The following is a 26,991-nucleotide window of genomic DNA, read 5'->3' as shown; positions in this document are numbered from 1 at the left end:
GACTGAAGGATGAAGTGGCAACTCTATAGTGCCATTATGGAGCTTACTGTGGGTAACATACATACAGGCAGATGGGTGGAGGGACGACCCAGAGGCATTCACAACTGCACTCCTTGCTGCCAAAGGGGTACAGGAAAACTTAAAGGGACCAAAGCTAAAAGTAGAATCTGACTACTGGAGAGAAGCACATCCACACTGATGGGAACCAGAGGTTTTGAATCTGCTGGGGAGGAGGGTCTCGACCTTTAACCGTCTGCATCAGCAAAAGGCACTCTTCCAGTTTTCACATCAGATGAGGCCAGGGAGCTTCACTGGCTTGGGCTCATTCCTTGTGAGTAGGCTAAAGTTCAGCCACCCAGAATAAGGAAGCGGTAGCACTGTGGGCCCAAGGTGGAGCTGACCAAACAGAGCCAGTGTTCACCAGACAACCTGATAAACGAGGCCAGAGTCCCACCAGGTGCTGGCACGCTCACCTTGTGTCCCTACATCCCACCTGTCAGCACCCACTCACTCTCAAGTGTCCGTGTCTCAACCACAAACTCAGGCCACCGGGAGGGGTGTGGAGGGGTTCAAGAACCACCAAGGTTCTCCGAGGGCCAGGCCTGGAAGGGGCGCACCCACACCCCATTGGCCAGATGCCGTCACGTGCGCACACCCACAGCAACGGAAGCTGGAAGCCGGGCTGCCTTCTGGTGAGGAGAGGAGATTGACCGAGGGCACACGTGGGCTGCCCTGCCAGCAGGACCCTGAGTAAACGGGGCCGCATGGACCACCGACCCAGGCAGGAGCCGGCAACCTTGGCGGCCTCCGGGAAGAGACGAGAAAATGGGGGTCAGGAACAGGAGGGGCTTGGTGGCACTGCCTGTCCTGTTGTGGTGGCATTTTCTATCGTGCGTTGCCTTAAGGGAAAAGAGGGACTTTAGGTGGGCGGCGGGGGTGGGGAGCCCAAGGAAAACCAAATTTTCCACAGCTGGTCAAGGTCGTGAGGTTGCGGGACTGACTCCTCGGCCAGGGACGACGATGGCCCTCTCCGCCATGCCGCGGGGGACCCTATAAGCGGGGCCAGGAGCGGGGGCCACACGGCCGAGACCCCGCTTCCCGCACAACACCGGCCAGGCTCCAGGCTAGAGGGAACCGCCGCCGGACCCGGGCGGGAATAGTCAAGGTCTCTGTGCAGTGGGTCGCACCACCGCGCCTGCGCACTGGGCTGACGCGCGGTGCACGTGGGCGGGGCCCCGCCTCCAGATCCTCCTCCCGCAGCCCGCGGGTGGAGGCCGCGCTCTAGCCGGTGGGGGCGGGAGCGCGGGGAAGCGATTTCCGCGGCCCGCGCACTCCCCGGGAACTGGCACCTCGCTCCGTGGGTGGGGCACAGGGCCCTGCAGGGTAAGCGGCGGGTTCCGCCGGGCCCGGGATATCTGTGCACGTGGGCCCCCTCGGGCACTGTGCGCTGCGCCCTGGAGAAGGGCCAGGGCGGAGCAGGGCCGGGGGCCTCCGGGGCGCAGACCCAGAGCCTGGCAACTCCCCGGTCTTAAGCGGCAGCGCCTGGAGGCGGCCTCAGGGTCACTGGCAGCCAGGACTCCGCTGACCAGTGAGGGGCGCGGTCGGTGTTTTGGCACCGGGTGGGCAAGACAGTCGGAGTCTCCACCCCCAGGGAGCCTGGAGCCCTGCTGTCTTCATTCATTCAGCCAGGGTCTGCTGACCTGCTCCCAGCTCTGTGCGGGGCGCAGGAGATCCAATAGGGGCAGGACAGGCAGGGGAGAAAAGCCGGTTTAAACCTACCAGGAGACTTAGTATTTGTTCATGTGCTTTAATTTTGTATAGGTTTTAAGCATGTGCGGCAGTCACTTGCACGCACGGCCGTTTTGGGTATTTTAACCTTGGGATAGAACTTGTATTTCGAGAGCCGAGCTGCCGTCCCCAGCTCCTTAAGAAGCTAGCCGGGGGATGGGGCGGGCCCCGTCCGGACATCACGGCCACAGCCCCACACCGAGATTCTCCTCTCTGACCCCGTCTCCCCCTGACAGAGGGAGGCACCCCCGCCCCAGGAGCCCGCTGAGAGCAAGGTTAGCTCAGCCAAACCTCTGTTTGCCTTTGGGCACCTACATCCTGCCCCACCCCCCAGCCTACTCCTCATTCCCTCCAGGCTCACCTTTCCTTACAGCTTTGTTCTAGACTCTCCTTTAAAGACCAAAACTCATCTAACATTGTTTTCCTTGGTGACCCTCTGGGGAGGGCCACTGTGGTGATAGAGGTGTCACAGAAATGTGCTTTGCCCCTCCTTAGCTCTGGACAAGCACCTTACCCCGTGGAATGAAACTGGCTTTTGGGCTCGGGTCTCAGGGCCATGGAGGTGATTGTGGGCCAGGCTGTTCCTGGCTCTGTGCCCCCTCAGGGTTATGTTCTGTTTGGCCTCTGTTTATGTCACCCTGAACTTGGTGTGTAACTTGAATGGTTATATGTATGTAATTTCACATGAGTGTTTTTTGGTCGTCTGAAGTAGTCTTATATGAATAGGGAAAGTGAAGTGATGAAGCACATTTGATTTGGAGACAGAAGCCAGAAACTCCTCTGCCTTGCCGCGTGCCAGCTGTGTGATCCCAGGCAAGTCCATTTACAGACATTTCCGGGCCTTGGTCCTGTTGTATGGAAGTAAGTCAACATATGTCGTGTGATATATAAGTGCCAGCCTGTGGGCCTCTGGTAACAGGACCTAGCATGTTTAAAGGGGTGTTTTTTCAATGGGTAGACAGATTTAATTAAGAGCAACCTTTGCCTCGAAATTTAATATACCACCTGTTAGTCTGATCATGTACGTTATGCTTCTTAGACTAACGTAGGACATGATAAAATTTGCCTATGTAAACGGATTTTATAAAACGCTTTCAGAGTTGTAAGATGTTAGTATTGTTTTTGTGTTCTCACGAATCATCCTTGGAAATAGTAGCTTTAGGACTTTCTCTAGAAGTACTTTTTTCTTAAATGATCACTTAGCAGTGGGAAACTTTGGGTTGCTCTAACCTAACCAAAGGAGACCCCTGACAGGGCCTGCTGCTGGGTGAGAGCCGGCTGCCTGGGGAGGGCTTCCTCAGGCGCCAACCCCAAACCTGCCGTCTTTCACAAGGCTCGGTTCTGTTTCTGACTGATGTCCTGCGGTCATTTCAAACTCGACGTGTAGAACGCCTGGTCCGTGCTGTCTCCTGCCCCCTCCCGCATGGCCATCACACGGGTCCCGAAGCATCCTCCATGCCTCTTGGTGAATGGCTACACCATCAGCTTGCTTTCTTCACCAGCAAGTGATGGCTGAGCAGCTGCTGGGCTCTGGCCTTGTGTCGTGGGTGGGAGATCAGGATGACTGGGCTGGTCCCTGCTTCCAGAGAGGCACCATCTCACCGGAGGGAAGGGAGACCCAAATGAACCACTCCACATGCAGCTTTACTCAGGGAACGAGAATGGAGAGCAAGGAACACAAAGGAGGAGCCTCCGGCTGCAGGGTTCAGAGCGGCCGTGAGCATAGCATCTTGGGTAGGTTTTGCAGGGGTGTGGACAAAGGACCAAAGAAATAGGATGCTTAAAAAAAAAAAAAACAGAATATTTAAGGCTGTCCTAGATAAAGGCCTGTGTTCCAGACTGCTGTAGCAGCACAAGACAGGCTAAGTGCCTGCGCTTGGGGGCTCATGGCCTCGAGGGCACATAGACCTTCAGGAACAAATCCCACAGACTCATCATCATCACAGATAATGGTGGTGCTTGGTCAGGAGGGGGCAGGGAGTCATGGAGCACATAGTGGGTGGAGGTGGTCAGGGAAGGTGGGGATGACAGCTTGTCAGCTGAGGCTTAGGGATGAGGACCAGCTTGGCCCACCTGAGCAGGGGCAGGAGAGGTAGAGACTAAGCACAGAGGCCGATGGGGGCCAGGCCTGGGCAGGGGTATGATGTTATTCTGAGAGTGAAGTGAGGCCTGAGCTGGGGAGGGTGAGTCTTGGGGAGGGAGTTGCTGAGAGAGGCTTCCCTGAGGCCCCTTGTGCTCAGGGAGGGGTGCGTTGTCTTGCCCCCACCCCGCCCCATCCGAGCTTGGATGGTGAGCCTCTGGGAGGGCCCCTCCCCTGGCAGGGGCACAGGGCTGGCCCAAGGTTTGGACAGTGCTCCAGGGGCCGCAGGCATCCAGGTGTGGCTGTAGGGCTGGATTCTCCCCAAGGGCCACTGTTGGTCTCTCCTACCCCCAGACAGCCTGGGGTTGGCGTGAGGCCACCACAGGCTGCCCCCTGCGCTTCTAGGCCTGGCCCCCGCTCGCCCTCCCCTGTGAGGGCCTTTACGCTGTCCTCCAGCCCTCCTCCCCCGCCACCATCCCTGTGTCCTGAGCACGGCCCACACACCCCCAGGGCTCTTCTGGTCCACAGGCACTCGCCCTGCTTCCCACCTGGCACGTGCCTGTCTCCCTCCCCCTGGGACGTCCCCTCCGCCTCCCACACTGACAGCCAGGGTGGACAGATGGTGGACGTCCCCAAGGGTAGGGGGAGCCCCGAGAACCAGGCGCCTCGCTTCTCATCCTCTGAAGTCTCGGGTTCCCGCCCGGTGCCTCCGCTGAGCAATTGCCTCCATTTTGGGGTGCAGTGAACCAAAAATAGGGGTGCTGAATTGATTTATTTTGCTCTGGGCTTTGAAAGCACATGGGCATTATTTCCTTCTTGGCAGGAACATGTATATGAATGACAAGAGGTATCTGTTGTGAAACTCTCAGGAGACTGAGCCGTTTCTCTGATCTGTCTGTGGCTCTGCAGTCCCCAAGGGACAGGATTTTAAACCTTTAAAAATAAGTTACCAACATGGGAGAAAAAGTCAGAGTGGAGAGAATGGACTGCATATACATCTCTGTTACCTTGAAAGGTCTGGGGACACCATGCCCACGTGGCTTTTAAAATAGCAGTGAGTTTAGAGCCGTTTGCCTGGACTAGCACCTAGAGGGGATACTCGGGCTGTGGGGCTATGGCCCAGGTCAGCACCTGCAGGACCGACAGCCTTGGACAGGTTGTCTAGTCTCTATGAACCTCAGTTCCTCTTCTGCAAAATGGGGATTCCACCTTCCAGAATCATTCTGAGGATCAAATGAAACTTCTGACTCCACAGGAAAAATGCAGACCTGTGGAAAAAGTTCTGGTTGAAGGAACTTTTTGTCCCTGAGCGCAGGGATTTCTGACTTGCCCTAGAACCTCGCAGCCTAACGGGTTTTTCCTGCCTCTCCTCCCATTCCACCAGCCACTGTGGCACAGTCCTCAGCAGACAAGGAAATGAGAAAAGTACCAAACAATGGGAACCTGAGGATGACGAAGGTGGCGTACCCACTGGGACTGTTCGTGTGCCTGTTCATCTACATCGCCTACATCAAGTGGCACTGGGCCTCCGCCACGCAGGCCTTCCTCAGCATCCCCGAGGTGGCCACGGGGGCCCGGGGGGGCCAGCAGTCCCGCAGTCCCCCGGGGCCAGCTGCCCACGGGCCTGAGGTCTTCTACGGCATCATGTTTGACGCGGGGAGCACTGGCACCCGAGTGCACATCTTCCAGTTCAGCCGGCAGCCTGGAGGTACCGGGTAGTAAGCCCTGGCCGTGCTCCCCTGTCCTCCGTCTCACAGCAAAGCCTGGGCCCTCGGGGTGGGCTGGACCCCCGGCCTGGGACTCCCCGGGGAGCCTGTCGACAGTGCCATTTCCCAGGAGTCCCAGATGTCCGCATTCGCACTGGCATCTGGTGACCACCTAAGGGCAGCTGAGATCCCAGAGGGCGTTGGGGTGGCCTGTCTCCTCCCAGCATCCCGGGCAGGTTGCGTGGCTAGGACCATGACTTAGGCCAGAGGTCACATGGGGTGAGTTTAAGGAAGGAAGTAGCCCCAGGTTCAGACCAGTGGGAGCCGGGAGTCCAGGAAAGTCAGGTACATGAGCAAAGACCCGGAGCCAAGGCCAGCACTGCCTGCCCAGTGGGGCCAGGCAACAAGGGGTTACAGATGGCAGTGGCCTCAGTGAGAGTAAAGCTGGGACCAGAGCCTGCGGGCCTGGCTTCCCAGGGGGGTGCTGGGAGGAGTGAGGGTGGAGTTTGGGCATCTTCACCAGCGGGCTTCTCCCGTGGGGAGACCCCCAGCGCCACCCAGTCCCCCCTCCACTCCTTGTGGGTCGGTGTTCACAGCTGGGGTCCCTCCCCTCTGCTTCGGCGCTGACCCTTCTGGGCGTTTAACTGAACTGGTGACTCCGGATGCCTTCAGTAGGTCTCTTCAAACCTCTCATGGCATGTTTATCTACGTTTCATCTGCTTTATTTTTAAACTTGTTGTAATAGTTAAATATTTATATGCTGGACCTAACCTACCTCCAAACTTGGTTTTGAAGCTAAGTTTAAGGCAACGTGTGTTGGCATATAATCCTTCAGTAGCCATGCACTGGCGTGTTTTCTTTGGAGAGACCTCCTTACAGAAAGTTTGTCGCTGAGTTTTCCACTTTGATCTATGTGTCTGCATTCGGACAGCACCCCTTGGTCTCGGTGTGCCGGGGAATACTCTCCCTTCCCATAAGCACATGAGTCCAGACCCCTAATAATCTAAAACACTCAATTTTTAAAAAGAAGGCTGAAATATTCTTTTTTTAAAAAATGAAATATTCTTTAGAATGTATAATGTGTCCTATCTAGGATTAAGAAAACGATTTTCACATTTGCAGTTTGGAATCATTTGCCCTGCTCCTCTGTTGGGTTTTTTTCTGTTTGTTTTGTTTGTTTGTTTCTCTCTTTGGCCACGCTGCTTCATGCAGGATCTTAATTCCCAGCCAGGAATCAAACCATGCCCCCTGCAGTAGAAGCACAGAGTCCTAACCCTGGGACCACCAGGGAATTCCCTGCTTCTCTGTTGAATCAGCAAGAATGAACTGTGTTAAAATTTAACATTTTAAATGGGTAGTTTTGAGTATTTACATTATACCTCAATAAAGTTGATTTTTTTTTAAATAGGAAAAGTTCTGACCAAAACATTAAGTATAATATTCATTGTGTAGCCAAACTAAAGAGGCAGACTTTAGATGAGAAACAATGAAGGTCTGTTTTCAGAAGTCTGCCTTGAAAGTGTGGCTCATCATAGTTGTATAGATTCATGTATTTGTGTTTGTATTCACACTTGTACCTGTTTTAAAACATGATTTTCCTTTAGAAACTCCCACCTTGACCCATGAAACCTTCAAAGCACTGAAGCCAGGTCTTTCTGCTTATGCTGATGACGTTGATAAGGTAACAGTGTTCTCTCATCTCTCTTTGCTCATCAAATTTGCCTTCTGTCGATTTGTTAAAGTGACCCTTTTTCTCTCAGATGCGGAGCCGTCCTGCCAGAGCAGCGTCTCTGCTGTGCTGACCTGGGACATTTCACTGCGTAGGAGAGGCTGTGGAGGACACTGGTACCCGCGGGAGGTCCCTCCACCACCCCACATACACTACACACCACACACACTGCACATATATACACATACACACCACATGCACAACCACACCACATACATAGCCACACACACCACACCACATACAGAGCACACACACATACTCCACATACATCACATACATATACACACACACACAGCCACACATATATACACAGCCACGACATACACACCACACCACACATGCACAGCACACACATACATATACACCACACACACACACCACATATATCCCCCAGCTGGCCCGCATGCTGCCCAGAAGTCACGGTGTGATTTAAAAGCACAAACGCTACAAACTTAGAAAAAGCATTATTTGAAAGTTTAACTTTTTTTTTTTTTTGCGGAACGCGGGCCTCTCACTGCTGTGGCCTCTCCCATCGCGGAGCACAGGCTCCGGACGCGCAGGCTCAACGGCCATGGCTCACGGGCCCAGCCGCTCTGCGGCATGTGGGATCTTCCCGGACCGGGGCATGAACCGGTGTCTCCTGCATCGGCAGGCGGACTCTCAACCACTGCGCCACCAGGGAAGCCCGAAAGTTTAACTTTTTTTTGTTTCGGTTTCTCTGATTGAAGATGACAAATGTTCACTAAAAAAAATTAAAGTCAAAAAAATGTATTATGCAAAATCCACAAAACCAAATAAGTGTAAAAGAAATTTAGCTGAACTGTCAAATGGTGACTTTGGTAAGTTGGTGGCGTTTACACTTCTGAGCTGCACAAACACAGGGCACCTGCGTTCCAGGGGGCTCCCGAAAGCAGCCCCTCATGCAGCTGTCAGTTCCTTTGGCCCCAGCATGTCTCAAATCAGAAGCTGACGCAGCATTCTGGCCACAGGTGCATCCTGATCCCAGACAGTGAAGTCACGGCCTTGCTTTCCTGTAGCTTGGTTAAGAAACAAATTGAAAACAGAAATCAAAATGAGTGACTCTAGAGGTCAAACCTGATTAAATGATATATCTTGGCATAAACTCATGGGGCTTTTTATTTATTTATTTTTATAAATTTATTTATCTATCTATCTATTTATTTATTTTTGGCTGCGTTGGGTCTTCGTTGCTGCACATGGGCTCTCTCTAGTTGCAGCGAGCGGGGGCTACTCTTCGTTGCGGTGCGTGGCCTTCTCATTGCGTTGGCTTCTCGTTGCAGAGCACGGGCTCTAGGCACACGGGCCTCAGTAGTTGTGGCGCTTGGTCTCAGTAGTTGTGGCACGCGGGCTCTAGAGCACAGGCTCAGTAGTTGTGGCTCCGCGGCATGTGGGGTCCTCCCGGATCAGGGCTTGAACCCGTGGCCCCTGCCTTGGCAGGCGGATTCCCAACCCAACTGCGTCCCCAGGGAAGCCCCTCATGGGGCTTTTTAAATCTTACTGGTTCAAGCAGGCAGCACACAGTCACGTGGGGATACTTGTACAGCTTCCCAGCGGACAGCGAACCCCTCCCACTTCCTCCAGGAGGACAGTGTCCCTGCTTTCTCGCTGTCCTTCTGTGTTCTCGTCCCCTCTATTCACACGCACAGTGGAGCACGTTCACACTGTATGCGCTTCGCTCCCGGGGCTGCGCAGTGTGCCTTGGAGATCATGCCCCCTCAGGAAGTAGAATGCTCTGTCCTGCCGTGCGTGTGCACGGTGCACTTGGAGAGCCAGCGCCTCCGGGGGCCTGTAGGTGACCCCCCTCCCTTCGCTCCTCACGGTTTGGGAAAGGCTGCTCTGTGTCACCTCACGTGCACTTCGTTCCCCTCACATGCCAGGGCGTCGCCTGGGTGAACTCTTGGGGGGTTTCTGAGTGAGAGGCACGCGTGTCCCCTGCAGACATTGCTAACCACCCCCCCCAACATCGTACCCTCCACACGCCTGGCGAGGCTTCACGGCAGTCGTCCCCCGCCCTGCCCAGCCTGCCCCCCACGGGCCCTGGTCCAGCATGGAGAGCTCAGCATTCCGGCGGGTGAAGTGATTCCTCGGTGTAGCTCTTCACGGGTTTTAGTGCCGTGAGGGACCCCAGAATTCACTCATGGTGTCCAGGGGCGTTGCAGCTCATCTGAGGCTGCCCAGGGCTGGTGGTGGGGCTGGCGGGGTTCTGGCTGCCAGGCGTGTAGAACCCTGGCCTGCTCCGCTGCCGAGGGTCCACCCCACGCTCCTGCCTACACCACTTGAGTCGCTGTTTCTGCTGATTTGGAAAATTAGAAAAGATATATTTATAAATTAATAAAACCAAAAGGGTGGGGAGCACCTGTGACCCTGCACGCTGAGCGCAAACCCTGCTCCACCCACCATGTTCACAGAGTGCCCCAGGAATTCAGGAGTTACTGGACGTTGCTAAACAGGACATACCCTTTGACTTCTGGAAGGCCACCCCCTTGGTCCTCAAGGCCACAGCTGGTTTACGTCTGTTACCAGGAGAAAAGGCTCAGAAGTTACTGCGAAAGGTGAGCTCATCCAGTTCCCCCGGGGCGGGTGACTTGTGATAACTGAAAACATGGAACATCAGCCCACGTCCAAGCAGGCAGACAGGCCACGGAGAAGCTCCCCAAGGAGGGAAGCATGTAGAAATGTTAGCAGTGTCGCCTTCAGTGGAGGGGTTGTGGATGGATGAATGATGCTTTCTTTCTCAGGATGTTTAAAGCTATTCATGTTTTCTAGAATGAATCTGTTTTATAAAAAGAACAAGTTCGTGTTAAAAATATATTGTGCTTTTGAATGGCTTCCTTCCATCCAAGAACTTGCTGAGCGTCTAAAGCCGTGGGACCTGAATTCTTGACATTTCGGCTCAAGCCAGCCGTCCTCGTGGGAAATGCAGGCTCCGCTCTTGGTCTGATGCTCAGATGTGACTGCTGAGGAGGCCCCTTTGTGTCTGCGCAAGCCCTGCATCTCCCTGCAGGCGGCTCTGGAGCCTCTTTGACATGTGCTTGCAGGGTTCTTACCATCAGGAATCAGGGAAAGTGTTCTCAGCAAAGTAGTCCTCCTCCTCCGCACTGTTTCTGAACCTGTTAGCTGCTAAATGACAGATTGTTGCAGGTTTGTCAAGGTCCCTTTTAAAAACTACTGAATAGCTTCACATGCTCAAGTTGGATTGTGGGACACAGGTGCAGACGTACTGAAGTTTCTATGTATCAATAATTGCTAAAAAAAAAAAAAATTGGAGAAGGAAATAAAGCCAAACACAGTTGCTCACCGCTTTCGCTTCCCCTGTGCCAGGTCCTCTCCCAGGAACGTGCCCACCAGGCCACGTGGTGGCCCAGGGCTGGGATCCGCCTTGTGGGGCTTCCCACCCCTCGTGTCCTGTCCTAAAGCAGGGCAGTGATTGGGACTGTGAGTTTAGATTCTAAACGATAAAGGCTTGTCTCTCTTTACATTTAGGTGAAAGAAGTGTTTGAGGCATCGCCGTTCCTCGTAGGGGACGACTGTGTTTCCATAATGAACGGGACGGACGAAGGTAGTCACCAGAAGCGCCATGTGCCATGAGGCTGCCCCTCGAGGCAGGCTGCATGCAGGGCTGCTGTCAGAATTGCACTGGGAACCTTCCCTGGTTGGAGGCACAGACACCAAAGTGCCGGTCCCACCCCAGTCCACAGTCTGACCGTCTCAGAGCACTGTATTCTTGGGGCCAGCTGATAGAGACCGATTCTCCTCGTGACTGGCTCCAAGCCTGGCATAGATCACGTTTCTGAAAACAAATCATCTTTTCTGATTTAGTTTTAAATTAATTAATTGGGCTGTGTTGGGTCTTCTTTGCTGCGCGTGGGCTTTCTCTAGTTGGGGTGAGCAGGGGCTACTCTTCGTTGCGGTGCGCGGGCTTCTCACTGCGGTGGCTTCTCTTGTTGTGGAGCACGGGCTCTAGGCGCACAGGCTTCAGTAGTTGTGGTGTGCAGGCTCAGTAGTAGTAGCTCACAGGCTCTACAGTGCAGGCTCAGTAGTTGTGGCGCACGGGCTCAGTTACTCCACGGCATGTGGGATCTTCCCGGACCAGGGCTTGAACCTGTGTCCCCTGCTTTGGCAGGCGGATTCTTAACCACTGCGCCACCAGGGAAGTCCCATCTTTTCTGTTTTAAGAACATTTAGGGAGAATCCCCAGTTGCTGATGCGTTAGAACGTTGCTGTTGCATTAATTCTAAGGGTGAGTCACTTCATAAGGTTCCTTACCAGCCCCTGACTTTAAACGTGACCTTAAGAGTTTTTTTGGGTGGAGGGAAAGGGAACATTTGTTTCTCATCCCACCTCTTCCAAAAAGAGGCAGCTGATAAAGAGTGTGACCAAGAGATGTGACAATTTGGCTGAGCACTCTGATTTTTAGTGTGGTGTCTTCTAGAGCAGTCTGCCAGAAGCAGCTGGATGGTTCTATGGAGTGATGCCCGTTTCTGTAGCTGATCTGGAGGCTGAGCCTAGTGAGGAAGTGGTCTCCCTGTGCTCCTGAAATTGGAAAGCTGTCGTGAGTCCCCATTGCTGTTTACAGCATCTCAGGTGACTCAGATGCTGTTTGTGACCCTCTCTTGCAGGTGTTGCCGCGTGGATCACCGTGAACTTCCTAACAGGTGGGTTCCCTTCATCATAAAGCCAGCAGTTCACAGACACAGGTCTTTAGAACATTTAGAGGTCATTTCCACTCTAAAATAACCCCTTCCGGTTGCTGACCCGAAGTAGGGTGTTGGGATGGGTGGGGCGGGCACCAAGCTTGCAGATGCAAACGCTGGAGATGCAGGGGGTCCTTCTCCAAAGGCTCAGCTCTGCCTCTGCTCCCACCGGAGCCTCCCCTGGTCCTCATTCCTGAGAGGAGCCCTGAGTCACACTAGTCAATATCGGACGTGACGCGAATGCTGATCACCTTATAATTGAAGTCCTGCTGTAGGTAGAACAGGGAACAGGTGGCGAAGAGTCATTTTTCTTAGATTACTCTCAGGATGTGGGGTTTTGTCCCTTTGTTGTAATTATGGACAAGACCAGTGTGTCTGACACATGGATGAGAAAGAAGGAAGTGTGCTGTAGGAATTGCCGCCCCGGGGATGGGGAGCCATGTCAGGTGACAGATCAGGAGCCCAGGCCCCAGGAGCACGGGTTGTCCCTCGTTCAGATGAAAGCCACCACCGGGGCAGCTGTCCTTCACGCCCCCAAATACACATGGACGTTTTCAAGTGGCCGCAGCTTCTGTCTGTCTTGTTCTCTTTCCACGGAAGGGCCTGGCTTCTAACCTCCCCTTTTCTGCTGTTCTGTCTGTTTACTTACGGGCATTGCTGTGTGGATTTTACTCCCGGTGCTGCAGGCAGTCTGAAGACCCCCGGGAGGAGCAACGTGGGCATGCTGGACCTGGGCGGAGGGTCCACCCAGATCACCTTCCTCCCGAGATTCGAGGTAACCCGCCGCCGCCCCCAAGGCCACCTGCCCCGTGGGGGAGCCTCAGCCCCGGGGGAGGTCTGTGCACTCAGCTTCTCTCCTGAGGGTCAGATCACCCTCAGTGAATGCTTCTTAGTTTGCTTTGAACTCTGCCTGGAAAAAAGAAAATAGAAATCTGGTCTTCAGCGGGGTGATAATAAACTAGATACTGCCTGGAGACCTTGGGGCAGAGAGTGTGGGGTGGGTTCTTCCCCGCCCCCGCAAGGGCTTCCAGGGAGGGGCCGGAGTCTGACTCAGATGGGACGGAGCCGCAGGCCTTTTCAGGATGGATGTTCTAAGGCAGGGGTCCCCAACCCCCGGGCTGGGGACTGGTAGGACCAGGCCGCACAGCAGGAGGTGAGCGGCGGGCAGCAAGCGAAGCTTCATCTGCAGCTCCCAATCGCTCGCATTACCGCCTGAACCATTCCCCTGTCCGTGGAAAACTTGTCTTCCATGAAACCAGTCCCTGGTGCCAACAAGGCTGGGGACCGCTGTTCTAAGGGTCACGAAAATGTTTCCAGTTGAGACTGCGTGCTGTTTTTAAAAAGTACCTTCCTCATCTGCCACTTTTTAAATTATTACTATTAGTTTTAGTTTTAATGGAAGAGGACTTCCCTGGCGGTCCAGTGGTTAAGACTCTGCGCTTCCAGTGCAAGGGGCATGGATTCGATCCCTGGTTGGGGAACTAAGATCCCGCATGCCGCGTGGCATGGCCAAAATAAATAAATAAATAAATATAAAACTTAGCATTAATGGAATAGCCTTAAATTTACGCATAACTCTTCTGCTTGGGCCGTATTTCCCAGAATGGGTAAATGTTACTCACAGGGAGGAAAGACGGGACTTCCCTGGTGGTCCTGTGGTTAAGACTCCACGCTTCTTCTGGAAGGGATGTGGGTTCAGTCCCTGGTCGGGGAACTAGGCCTCTTGGTGCAGCCAAAAAAAAAAAAAAGAGGAAAGACACAGTGTTTCACTGCCTGCTCCAAGCTGTTTCACAGCATGTGATCTGATGAAAGGCTGATTTAATTGAATACATCTGTGCATGTCCCTGTTCTTTCAAATGAATCGAGGGAGTGGGGGACAATTTTCTAGAAAGGCCAGCAGGAAAGGTGCTTTAACCCTCGTGTTCTTCCCCAGGGCACCCTTCAGACCTCCCCGCCCGGCTTCCTCACGTCCCTCCGGATGTTTAATAGGACCTACAGTCTCTACTCCTACAGGTTTGTTTTCAGCACTGAGGCTGGAGAGGTCCACTGTCCAGGCATGTGGCTCAGCTTAGCACTGCAGGCCTCCCCCAGCCTCCGCCTCCCGCCTGGGGAGCGACCAGGGTGCTGGGCCATAGACTCGGTCCCAGAATCCCTGCTGTGGACCCCCCTGCAGCCTCTCCCTCCCTCCTTCTTTCTTCCTCTTCTTCCTCCTCCTCTTCCTGTTTTAATTCACCTGTAGTAAGATTACATTTCTTCTTTTGTACTTACTCTCTTCTGCCTTGGAAGAGGTGTTTGGGAAAGTTGGGGAGAGCCCACAGATGGTGCAGGAAGTTTCTGGGCCGTCTTTTTTGCCACCTGGCGCCTTTAATAGGCTCTTTCCGTGAGGCTCGTCCACACCATAAAGCTGGGGACCTGTGTGTCGCCCTCGCCGGTGTCCACAGCTCCTGGACGAGCTCCCACCAACTCAGAGCCTTCGCTTGTCGAGCTGAGGAGCTGGATGCCCTGAACCCCACTGAGGGAGCTCCTGGAAGAAGCAGGAAGCTGCTGCCTTGCCCCTCACATTTTGGATCCAGGCTGGTGAACGTGCTGCAGGCGGAGTTGAGGGCGGCCTCCGCTCACCTGGGTTCTCTCTCCGCAGCTACCTGGGGCTCGGCTTGATGTCGGCGCGGCTGGCCGTTCTAGGCGGCGAGGAGGGAAAGCCTGGTGAGTGAGGTGCAGTGTTCAGAGCCCTCCCGGCCAGCAGGACTTGGGAGCCCCAGAGGGTGCCCCCCCACCGACCTTGTTGGTGGGCCCCTGAAGACCTTCTCAGTTACTTTTAAAGAAAGATGCTAGTGAAGCGGTTTCTGAATCACCGAGTTGCAGGGGGTTCTTAGGAACCCAAGGAACTGGGTGTGATCAGAGTTGGCTTGTTTGTAAGGATTTACCACGGGGCGCACGGGAGGGGCTCCAAGGGGGTCTTCAGGGGAGGTTCTGGCTCCTGAGAACGTCCCCTGTGTTCTGCTCTCGAGGGGACTTGGAACAGGCTCTGCCTTCCTCCAGACGTGGCATTTGGGGACGAAGCCTGTGTCTGTTGCCAGGCGCTCTCCGCGCCATCCTGCCCTGACATGCTTGGCTTGGGACAAGCCAGGTGTTGCTGGCAGGCGCTCGAGCCCCTGGGACGTTCAGGGGACCACATGCCCGAGGCGAGCGGGGGCCCTGCTCTGAGGCCGCCTCGGCCTGTCCCCCTGAAGGCCTCGGTCAGACGTGTGCGAGCCCACGCGTGTTCTCGGCCACGCACCCCCCCGGCCCAGCACTTCCGCTGCCTCTTCCAGGGCCTGGCTGTTCTGACAGAGCGGGAATGTTCCACTGGAATTGTTCTCCACTCACATCCTGCTTCAGCTCCTTTATTTTGAATCCTGCTGTTTAACCTCGTAACAGTGGCCCCTTTGTTGCAAACCAAAAACGCGTCCACGTCTCAGAAACACCCACGACCACACTCTGGGCCAAAAAACACCTGTTAGCCAGTGGAGGACGGCAGGCACCCACTTGCCCGTCTGTGCCGGCCTCAGGGTCCTGTCCCTCCTGCACCCCGACCCGGCAGAGCGGCGGGGAGCCGTGTGTCTTCATGTGGGGCTGTGACAGCCGCCAGAAGGGATGCAGGCCCCTCGCTGCCCCAGGGAGGCGTCTCCGCCGTGAGAGCCGTTGTCACTCGGCAGACCACCCACTGCCCTGCGTAGTTGCAAACAGCAGTCGTCTTATCTCAGGATTGCACAGGCATCCACTCGGCGGTCCCTCTGCTGGGGTCTCCGGGGTCCTGTGAGGTGGCATTTTGGGCGCGTGTCTGGCCTCTACCCCGCAGAGCAGTCTGCACTTCCCCCTGGCGGCTCAGAGGAAGGAAAGCCTCCTGAAGTCCCACGGCCTTGTGTCCTGCACGTTCCGCTGGTGCAGGCGGGCCCAGGCCAGAATCGGGCGGGGACAGGGACCCACTCGGCAGGATGCCAGCAGGCGTGTCCCCGAGGGCTGGCATCCTGGGGCTCTGGAGGCTGCCCCACGGGGAGCCACTGGGGTTGTCATGAGCGTCGCCTGGAACCCCGAAGCCCCTCTGTGGCTGTGAGCTGGGAGTGGCTCTGCTGGGGCTTCTGCCTCCCGAAGCTGACTCGGGACGCTTCTGCAAGTCCATCCCGCGGCAAAAAGGAAGCGTGTTCCCTTGACCCTCCGAGGCCCTCGGCGCTGACCTGAGACGCTCAGTGCTGCCGGCCTCCCCTCAGCGGGCCCCGTCTCAGCTCCAGGCCTGCCCTCGCCCCGCCGCGGTCAGTGCTCTTTATCCGCCTCTGTCTCTTTGTTTCAGCTGAGGATGGCGCAGAGTTGGCCAGCCCTTGTCTGCCTCCCGGTTTCAGAGGAGAGTGGGAACACGCCGAAGTAACGTACAGGGTTTCAGGACAGCAGGCAGGTACGGCACGTTCATCCTCCGTGGGTGGCTCGTGAGGGTTGACGGCAGCCCCTTCCCTCCGGACACCTCAGAGAAGCAGGGGGACCGTCCAGCCTCCTTCTCAGACAAGTGTGTACTTGCCCGCAAGCCGGACACGGTTCTGGAACCCCCGGCTCCTGCGGGGTCCCTGCCCAGGGCTCCCTTGTCTGCCGCTCTTCCAGGGACCCGATTTCCCAGCAAGCCTCCAGTGAGGGAGGATCTGGACCTCCCTCGGCTTCGAGCAGACGGCCAGGCGCGGCTGTGGGCTTGGCAGCTCTGTGGGAAATGGCTTCTCCTCCCACACCCACCGCCTGTGCTGGGGAGGGCGGGAGAGGCCGCAGAGCCCCGGGCCTGTCTCACCCACAGGGTCCCGTGGCTCTGTGCTCTTTGAGTTCCTTCTAAAAGAGGTGCTGAAGCATTGTGTCCAGGCTGGGCACGTGGGCGTGAGGTTTGCCTCTGGTGACAAGGCTGTTGCTACTCACAGCCCTTCTGACGCCAAACGTGTGGGGTTTTTTCCACAGCGGCCAGTTCTCTGGCAGCCGCAGGGTGTCCTGCGATTCACTTCGTTCCGACACTGACTTCCGCCGTCAGTGCAGCCCCCATCAGATGAGGCCCCCCTCCGACCTTTGCAAGTGCTGGGCCTCCGGTTCTTCTGACCGACCGGCCACAAATCAGGGGTTCCCACGGCCTCCTCCTCAAATTGGATAATTTGCTGCAAGCACTCACAGAACTCAGGGAACATGTTCCTATCACTGGTTTCTTATCAAGGACAGCTGAGCAACAGTGAAATGGGAGAGAGGCACAAGGCAGGCGTGTGGGGAGGGCACCCGGAGCCCCCCTCTCCCCGGGAGCCCCCCTCTTCCCGGGAGCCCCCCTCCCCGGCAGCAACCCCCTCTCCCTGGGAGCACCCTCCCCCCGGGAGCACCCTCTCCCCTGGAGCAGCACCTCCACATGTCTCCAACCCAGAAGCTCTCTGAGCCCCACCGTGTAGGGTTTTTAGGAGGCTCATGGCAGAGGGACTGATTAACTCAGTGGCTGCTGGTGACTGACTTAATCCCCAGCCCCCTGCCCACTCCCTTGGGGTTGGGGCTGAAAGTTTCAGCCCTCTAATCACCAGCCCCCATCCTGAAGCCATCAGGACCCACCCGGAGTCACCTCATTAGCACAACCTAGGTGGACTGAAAGGGGCTTATTATGAATCACAAAACGCCTCTCTCACTCTCACCACTCAGGGTCTTACAAGGCTTTACAATCTCTGTGCCAGGAACCCAGGGTGGAGAACCCATGCATGTTCCTTACTATCCAGTGATAAATGGAAAGGGGCTGGGGATGCCAGGGGGGGATTGCGGTCTAAAGACGACCAGGGAAGGCCTCATGGGGTGATACCTGAGACAAGACGTGAAGAAATGGGAAGTGAGCTCCAAGCCGAGGGAGCAGCACATGCAAAGGGCCAGAGGCAGCTGCTATGTTTAAGGAACACGGAAGAGGTGGTGTGACGGGTCAGACGAGGGAGAGTGCAGGGAGATGAGGTCCCAAGTGCAAGGGTGCAGCTCTCAGGGCCCTGGGAGAGCTAAATGGAGCTGCCGTCAGACGTGGAGCAGGGCTGGGGCAAGATCAGAACTGGGTCCAGGTGTGGGCTGTGGGCCGTCCATGTCCACTGACTCAGTCTTGTGTTGTCGCTGTCCTTCTGAGCAGGAGTCAGTGACCAGCCCTGTGAGCTTGGCAAGCTGCCCGTAGGCCCCAGCTTCCTCATCCGTGACAGGAGGGAGGTGGAGGCCCCACCCAGGCAGCTGGTGAGATGGGGTGGGACAGTGCACACTCGAGCTCAGCACACGGCTGGCAGGGTGAGTGTGGGGTGGATCCACTGGGCTGCGTCACGGCAGCTGCAGGCACGCAGCTGGAGGCGCGTGACCTTCAGGGTCGGGCCACACTCTCTCCGGCCACCTTTTGTGCTCACACTTTCTCCCCTTGAGCTGGCCGCAGCACGTGGCCCCTGAAAAGTTGCTGGTGGGCACCCCCCAGGTCGCAGTCACCCTGGGCTGTGTGGTCAGGCGCCCAGAGCCCACTGGCCGCTGAGTCTGCTCTCCCTTAGCCCCAGCGGGGAGCCTCTACCAGCTGTGCGCCGGCCGAGTGTCCGAGATCCTCCGAAACAAGGTGCACAGGACGGAGGAAGTGAAGGACGTGGATTTTTATGCCTTTTCCTACTATTATGACCTTGCTGCAAACGTGGGCCTCATAGGTAAGGGTGGGGCTTGGTTGGGCTGTGCAGGGACTTGGGTGTGGGTCCCCGGGCAGAGGGCCCGTCAGTCACATCAGGGTGATAGAAATAGAGGGAGGGCGGGGGACATGTCACTGAGTAGAGAGTAATAGGCCCCCTTTTTATAAATAAGTCAGTTCTCTGAGCCTCTCCGTGCAGGAAGGCTTCCTCGCTGTCGGTTTATTCTCCTTTCACCTGTGTGATTCTCAAACTGTCAGCCGCTGGCACCCAGGCCAGCAGGAGGGCTCAGCCCACCCCTCAGATCGCCCTCAGGAGCCTGGGGGTATCACCCTGACCCCCTCCCAGCCCGCAGTGCCATCAGGACAGGAGACGGTATCGTGAGTCTGGGACCGGTGCTGGTCAGACCAACTGGAAACCCTCGAGAGGGTTGTGAGGTCACTTCAGTGGGTCGTGACCGGACATGTCTTTTGATGAAATAGATTGAGGATATTAGAACGTGTTGCCCGTGGCAAGGGTGAGAACGTTAATGTCCACAGAAAGCCGCCCTGGAGAGATGGAAGCCGTCAGGTTCCGGCTCCCTGGGCCCCGCTGGGCTACACTGTCGGGCCCAGTGTGGACGGCAGCCAGCCAGTCCAGGCGGAAGGTGACTTCTCACCCCTCACCTAGGCCCAGGCCCCTCCCTCTGGGGCACCCGAGCAGCTGTCCCTCGGCCGCCTGGTCTGTGGGCTCCCTGTAGCTGGAGCCAGGGCACCCTCGTCTGCACACCGATGCCCAGACGTGCGGCCGCCCGCATCTGACCCCCCACCCCCAGGGAACCCCAGGCGCAGGCCCGGGGGCCTCTGTGCTGTCTCGGCTCCACGGCGCTGGTGCAGACTGGGTGCCCCGTCTCCTCCACAGATGCAGAGAAGGGAGGCAGCCTCGTGGTCGGAGACTTCGAGACTGCGGCCAAGTACGGTGAGTGGCCTGGAGGCAGGACGCTGGCCCGGGCGTGAGGCAGGTGCTGGCCCCAGAGCTCCTGGTCGGCACATGACTCGACTGGATGAGCCTTCGGGGGTGTGAGAGTGTGTAGGGGCCGCTGAGCTAGCCCAGACCGCAGGCCCACTGCGCCCTGTGTGGCCCGGGCGGTGGAGGCGGGGGTTTTTAGTCCCAGGGTTGTGAGGAAGAGACTCCCTTGATTTCACTTTTTCTGACTCTTTCTCTGTGACTCGGGTGACCTCAACTCCCCAAAGTGTCCCAGCAGATTCACAATTGCCAGGGACCCCTGCACCGCAGAGTCCAGTGTGGGGGACGGAGAGCTGTCCCTCGGGGTGTGCCCGGTGGCTGCCACCCCCCTCACTCCGCCATGGCCGGGTGTACGGGCTGCTTGGAGATTATGCTGTTTGGTTGCCTTTCCCAGTTGCGGGTCAAAGGGGTTAAACGCTGTATGTTTCTCCATAGAAAGACCTTCTCTCCCTCCCGTCAGAAAAGGCTTTTTTTAAATCGTTCTCATCGCCTCTGGGTTTGTCTCCCAGACACCAGCCAGAAAAGATTCCGAGCAGAGGCTGTGGGTTGGTTTGTCCGTCCCCGTCGTGAACAGGGGTGTGGTGTTCTGTGCCAGCTTGGTGGGTCCTTCCAGTCCCCAGAAGGCCCAGGTCCACACCTAGGAGAGGTGTCGGGGGTCACGGTGCAGAGATGGGCCTGGAGGCAGGCAGTGGGCACTGGGTTGGCCTCAAGTCCCTGTCTGTGCTGTGCTCTGACCAGCAGTGAGGCCCCGGATGACACAGGGCCTGGCGGGGTGGGGGGGTGCCCCAGGTTGGTGGAGTCCGGCTGCTCGTGCTCCCCCACCTCCACGTTCCCCCACCCAGGAGCCCTTTCCCTCCCAGTGTGCCGGACGGCGGAGACCCAGCCACTGCGCAGCCCCTTCCTGTGCCTGGATCTCACCTACGTCAGCTCGCTGCTCCACGGGCTCGGCTTCCCGGGGGACAAAGTGCTGAAGGTGGGGACTCCCCCGGTGCCCCCAGCCCCCTCCCGTCGCGAGCACATGCCCACCTTTCACACGCATGTGCTTGCTTCCACCCCCCCCCCCCCGCCCCTTGTCTTTTCAAGTTGACCCGGAAGATTGACAACGTGGAGACCAGCTGGGCTCTGGGGGCCACTTTTCATTACATCGACTCCCTGAGCCGACAGAAGAGCCCCACCTTGTAGCAGCCCAGCTGCCAGCCGTCCCCGTAGAAGCACTGTCTCTGCGAGAATAGGCCCCTTTGGGACCCCCAGTGTGCGGGGAGGGGGTCACGGCACAGGCTGAGACCCTCCTCCCCGTGACCTCACAGACCGGCCCCTGGACGTGCTGGAACACGGCCCAGGCCTTAGCTCCCGGTGGGCAGTGACCAGACAGGGTAAGGGGCACAGGCCGAGGCCAGGGTGGCACAGCTGCTGTCCCCACCGTCCCATCGCAGGGACGGGAGTCTTGTTTTGTCCCACTGCCCCCAGCGGGAGCCCCCTGGGTTGGCGGACCAGGCGTCTCCTCTGTGGGTGTGGACTGTGACGTCGTCCAGAAGCCGCTTCCTTGGGTCCTCGGGCGGCTCAGGGTTAGCTGGCGGGTTGGCGCTGAGACTGGAGGAAATGCCTCTTTGTGGCCCGTGTGCCCTGGCTTCTCGAGGCGGTCTAAACGCGAGCGCGAGCCGCTGTGAGACATCTGTGTCTGTGAGCGAGTGATGTCTGTGCGGTGCTGCGTGCCCGCGTAGCAGCTGCGTTCTGAGCCCAGTGGATGTATCGCTGCCCTGAGCCGTTTGCAGCCAAGCAGTGTCAGTCGGGCGCGCCCTCTCGCGGCCCGTCCCCGCAGGCTCGCAGGATGCTGGCTGAGCCGTGCACAGGATGCTATGTGTCCCAGGCCCGCAGCCGTTCCCGTGGCATATGCACAGTTCACGGAATAAGCGGAACCTCATGCGTTCCACTTGAAATAAAGGGTTTTCCAGGGTTTCTGCTTCTTTGATTCCTCTCGGTGAGCGCCAGCCATGTCCCTCCACCCCAGGTGTCAGGCACCTGGGGTCCCTGTTCACCAAAGTTTAAACAAAAACCTGCCCAAGTGGGTGACGTGATGGCAGGATTAAATCGTGTCGGTACATCTTGGGGAGACAACAGCAAAAGGATACACAGAAGCCCCCATCAGGCCCTCCTGGCGTCCCCTGTCCGGGACTGGCCCTGTGGAGGCCCAGGCTGTTCTGGGCTCTGGCAGGGCAGAGCCCCCTTGACTGTGGCTCGCGGCACTGCCGGGTGAGGATCCGGGCTCATCACCTCCGGCGGCCGTGGGGCCTGGAGCGAGCGCCGAGCTCCAGGTTGCAGTGTGTTCAGCAAGGATCTGGCTTTAATCCAGGACAGTCGGAAGCGGGTCACGGGCCGGACAAAGACTGGACAGACCCCTCCCAGGGCTGCAGCGGGTCCAGAGTGACGTGACTGCTGAATAAGCCCACGTGTTAGGCCTGTGGGCACGGATCCCTGACCCCGGAGTGGGCAGGGCCAGGAGAGGGATGCAAGTGTACAACCTGAGAAGCGCTGAGCCTGCAGGACAGCCACATGGGGAGTCCCCACCCCCTCCTGGGTGTCCTGACCCAGTCTGGATTGGGGCGTCGCCAGAACCCCAACCCTAGAGGGCTGGAGGGAGGCCACCAGGATGCAAACACTGGAAACTGGAGCCAGCTGTCCTCTGCCCGGTGGTTTGCCTGAAGTGTCAGTACTGGGGTAGGGGGCAGAGGTCTGCCTGCGACACAGCAGGAAAAGACAGAGCAGGAAGATGCTTAGCCACGTCAGCACTAAAGCTCCAGGCTCTACTTTCCACCCAGCACCCACGCCTTGGTGGGCCTCCCAGCCCCTTCCTTCCATGATACCTTACAGTTTAGATACTTAATGGACTCCAGAGGCAAGGAATCAAAAATGCATGAAGGCAGAAGTGAAAATTGATTTGGTCTGTTTATAGGTTGGTGATCTCACATCTGAAAAAATAAACAACTGGACGTTTCCCAAGAGATTCCCAAATAAGTCATGGAATGTTTTCGAGCTGAGCAGAATATGCAAGTCATTCACTGAGTGTCTTTGTGATAATGAGGTAGGCTCTTGTTTTTTTTAAAATAGCCACACGTGCACATCCCAACACGTTTTGAGTGATGCATATGCATGGGCAAGAGGCTCCCACCCACATGCCCTACCCGTGTTTCCTGCACCCCACCTTCCTGCCCTCACTCAGAACAGCTGCCCCATCTGGATGACAACCCCACGGTGTCCAGCTGTTTGCACTCCCACACCCGTGTGCGTGAGCTGGCCTGACATTGCGGACCCAACAGCAGGAACGTGCTTTATTTTGTTTTAGGGTGCTTCTTAGAAGGGTATTTTAATAAGGAATTTAAAATCTAAATTAAATTACAGCTTAAGCTGAATGATGGTGGAGAGGCTTGGATCAACATAAATTAGAAAATAATGGAATTAAACTGACTTTTACTCCCTAATATGTAATATACCCTCTCGACACTCAGAATAGTTCAACCTACTTCCCCTTTGTCTTCACGGGGTTAAGTATCTTGAGAAAATAGAAAATGTGCTGGGAGCTCTGTGTCTTAGATGACTCACTGAGGCGTCCCACTGGGAGACCCTGCCTTGACTTCTGGGGTCCAGTTCTGAGAGGGTGTTGTGTGGAGTTGAGGTCTATTTTCCCTGCCCTCCTGGAGGAGATGGACGAGTCTTAAGGGTGATACAAATGGAGTGGTTGAAGGGGCAGCCTTGCTGATCTAGGGAACCGCTCGAGGTGACAAGCACCTGTGAAGATCGGGGCCCTGGTGGGAGCAAAGTCCTTTAAGAAGCAACACTTTTCCAGAAGACAGAGTTGTGAGACCCCTGGAGGAGTTTCGGGAAGGACTTCACTTGAAATACCCGCAAGGGTTTGCCTGCTGCTGTTATGCCACCTCATGCAGAACGGGAACAGGTTCCCCAGGCGAGACACGACATCATGTCTTGAACTGTTCTTTTCTTAACTGAGGTACAATTGACATATAACATTGTATCAGTTTAGGTGTACAACATAATGATTGCACATTTGTATATGTTGTGGGGTGATCACTGATAAGTCTAGTTAACATCTGTCACCGTACATAGTTACAGAATGTTTTTTCTTGTGATATCTACTCTTTTAGCAACTTTCAAATGTACAGTACAATATCGTTAACTATGGCCACCATGCTGTACGTTACATCCCCAGGGCTTTTATTTTATAACTGGAAGTCTGTACCTTTTGATCTGTTTCACCGACACCCCCACACCTTACCTCTGGAAACCACCAGTCTGATCTCTGTTTCTATGACTTCCATTTTCTAGATTCCACGTGTGTGATCATACAGTATTTGTCTTTCTCTGTCTGACTTATTTCACTTAGAATACTGCCCTCTAGGTCTATCCACGTTGTCGCAAATGGCAAGATTTCATTCTTTTTTAATGGCTGAATAATATTTCACATTTTTTCATCCATTCATCCAGCAATGGACACTTAGGTTGCTTCCATATCTTGGCTACTGTAAATAATGCTGCTATGAACGTTGGGGTGCATGTATCTTTTCTAATTAGTGATTCCATTTCCTTTGGCTATATTCCCAGAAGTAGGATTGCTAGATCATATGGTAGTTCTATTTTCTATTTTTTAAGGAACCTCCATATCGTTTTCCACAGTGGCTGCTGCAATTTATATTCCCACCAACAGTGCACAAAGGTTCCCTTTTCTCCACCTCCTTGCCAACACTTCTCTCTTGTCTTTTTGATAATAGCCATTCTGACAAGCGTGAGATGATATCTCATTGTGGTTTTGATTTGCATTTCCCTGATGATGAGTGTGCTGTGTCTTTTCGTGTACCTGTTGACCATCTGTATGTCTTCATTGGGAAAATGTCTATTCAGATCCTCTGCCCATTTTTAAACAGATTGTTTTGTTTTTTGCTGTTGAGTTGTATGAGTTTGTTATGTAATTTGGATATTAGCCCCTTTTCAGATATATGATTTGTAAATATTTCCTCCCCTTCCGTAGGCTGCCTCTTTGTTTTGTTGATGGTTTGCTTTGCTGTGCAGGGCAGGAACATTTTAAATTGTGGCTGCTTTGCCAGATTTCCCTACACCTCCACTGGCAGCTCTGGTGCCTGCTTCCCAAGCCCTCGTCAACACAGCCACGGCCAAGCTGTTTGCTCTGCCATTCTGTCAGGTAAAAAATGAGAACTGATAGTTTGACTAGGCACTGATCTAATTCATCTTGTGTGCGTGTGTCTGAGTATTTCCTTTTCTGTGAAACATCTGTACATGTCCATTGCCAATTATTCTGTAAGATGATGGTCATTTTCTTACTGATTTTAAGAGATGTTTATATATTAAGGAAATTAGCTATCGTGGTAGAATGTGTTGCAAATTTTTCCCCGTTTTATTATTACTTTTTGACTTTACAATATTTTTTCAATACACAATTTTACTATTTTAATGTATTTAAATATATCTAATTGTTTGTTTGGTTTTTTTTTTTGGCCATGCTGTGAGGCTTGTGGGATCTTAGTTCCCCAACCAGGGTTTCAACCCAGGCCCCGGCAGTGAAAGCACCAAGTCCTAACCATTGGACCACCAGAGAAATTTCCTAAATGTATCTAATTTATTACAGTTTGATACAATTTATCTTATTTGATGAATTCTGGGGTTTGTGTCATAATTAGAAAGGCTTCCCCAATGAGGCAGTTTTAAAAGCTAACAAAACAGTTTTTTTAACATATAGTTTTAGTTTTTACATTACTTTAAGAACCCCCCGCACATGCTTTTGAATACTCTCAGGCACAGCAAATCATTGTTTCGGGGTGGATATGATTTTTAGAACAATCTCAGAATGATTGGAAGGCAAATATGATATTCGAGCTGGGATAATACCATTTTTGGATAAAATCAAGGATGGCAATAAAATCATGAGGCAATTCCCAAAGGGAACTTTCAGAAGGGTGCAGAATCATCACAGGTCGGTAATATAAATACAGAGTCTCCCGAGGTAAGAATTGTGAAAAGCCACACTTGGGTGTGCAACTTGTGGTAAAGTTGTTTTTCAGTGACTTGTTGGGAGACCATGAAATGTGAGGAGTGTTCATCCTTGTAGAGGATTTTCTCCGTCTACTCCTCCACTCACCCCTCACTCTGCTCTCAATGCTCCACCCTGAGACCAGACATGTGGGGCTTTTCCCACCAGGCAAATCTCAGACACCAGCTGGGTGCACAGCATTCAGCTCCGTTCTGACACCATCTACCTGGAGGCGGCGTGGGACCCCACAGGTGAGGGCTCAGTCCTGCAAGACTGCCCGCCCTTCCGAGGCCCTTCTCAAGTCCAGGTAGTCAGCTGGGCTTCTGATGGACCAGCTGTAAATCAGAGGTTCCTATGCCCCCCTCCTGAGATTCTGTAGTTTGCTAGAGAGACTCTCTCAGAATTTAGGAAAACAGTTTAGTTCTTACTGCCAGTTTATCACAAAGGATACAAACCAACAGGCAGGCAGAAGAGACACGAGGGGAAGGCATCGGGGAGGGTGCGGAGCTCCCACACTCCCCGGGCGCACCACCCTCCCGACCCCTCCCCACCCTGGGAGCTCTCCGAACCCTGTGCTCTGGGGGTTTTTATGGAGGCCTCATTACGTAGGTTTGACTGATAAAGTCATTGATCTCCAGCCCCTGTCCCCACCCCAGAGGTTGGGCCTAGGAAAGGCGGAATCTCTGAGCCCTCTAATCACTTGGTTGGTTCCCCTGGCAACCAGCCCCCACCCTGTGGTTACCTAGAGGCTTTCCAAAGATCATCTCATTAATGCAAATTCAAGTATGATTGAAAGGGCTAATAGGACTGAGGACAAAAGACCAAATGCAACAAAAGATGCTCCCATTGCTCTTATGCTTAGGAAATCCCAAGGGTTCGGGGAGCTGTGAGCCAGGAGCAGGGATGAAGACCAAACATATATTTCGTACTATAAATCATGACATCACAGGCCTGGAAAGAGGCTTTAGGTGGGTGGGGTTCCGACAGCTGTCCTCAATACTGCAAGGGTTAGAAATTCCCTGGTGGTCCAGTATTTAGGACGCCTCGCTTTCACTGCCTAGGGCACGGGTCAGGGAACTAGGATCCTGCAATCCGCCTGCCCTCCCCCCCCCCCCCCAAAAAAAATACTGTAAGGATTATCAGAGCCTGGCCCCGCCTGTGTGGCTCCAGAAGCTGGAGCTCAGACTCACAGGGAAGCTGCTGATGAGGAAAGATGTCCTGAAAGAAGACGGCACGTCAGCATTCAGGGGT

The 26,991-nt window shown here is 54.9% G+C and overlaps 1 protein-coding gene across 2 annotated transcripts; it reads left to right on the top strand.

Moving 5' to 3' along the window:
• Positions 1-1,254: 1,254 nt before the first annotated feature.
• ENTPD6 (ectonucleoside triphosphate diphosphohydrolase 6) lies at positions 1,255-21,632 on the top strand. 2 transcript variants are annotated; one of them, XM_060078128.1, is made up of 15 exons: positions 1,255-1,383; positions 2,515-2,601; positions 5,253-5,576; positions 7,179-7,255; positions 9,733-9,876; positions 10,808-10,883; positions 11,944-11,979; positions 12,705-12,793; positions 13,952-14,031; positions 14,657-14,721; positions 16,346-16,447; positions 18,558-18,704; positions 19,581-19,637; positions 20,546-20,658; positions 20,769-21,632. In XM_060078128.1, exons 3-15 carry the CDS (start codon positions 5,285-5,287, stop codon positions 20,865-20,867), a joined length of 1,377 nt encoding a protein of 458 aa, XP_059934111.1. In that variant the 5' UTR covers positions 1,255-1,383; positions 2,515-2,601; positions 5,253-5,284; the 3' UTR covers positions 20,868-21,632. The 2 variants fall into 2 exon arrangements, with proteins under 2 accessions (XP_059934111.1, XP_059934110.1); XM_060078127.1 differs by having other exon boundaries at positions 20,546-20,772.
• Positions 21,633-26,991: the final 5,359 nt, after the last annotated feature.

The sequence above is a fragment of the Mesoplodon densirostris genome, chromosome 16 (assembly GCF_025265405.1).
Source record: "Mesoplodon densirostris isolate mMesDen1 chromosome 16, mMesDen1 primary haplotype, whole genome shotgun sequence".
NCBI lineage: Eukaryota > Metazoa > Chordata > Mammalia > Artiodactyla > Ziphiidae > Mesoplodon > Mesoplodon densirostris.
The sequence above is the reverse complement of the archived record's forward strand: the minus strand, read 5'-3'. Positions and strand labels throughout refer to the sequence as shown.

Coding starts and splice junctions, on each gene's coding strand:
- ENTPD6 (XM_060078127.1), top strand. CDS start 5,285: ATGAGAAAAGTACCAAACAATGGGAACCTGAGGATGACGAAGGTGGCG. Junction 12,794..13,951: donor CCTTCCTCCCGAGATTCGAG/GTAACCCGCCGC, acceptor GTTCTTCCCCAG/GGCACCCTTCAGACCTCCCC. Junction 16,448..18,557: donor GGTTTCAGGACAGCAGGCAG/GTACGGCACGTT, acceptor GCTCTCCCTTAG/CCCCAGCGGGGAGCCTCTAC.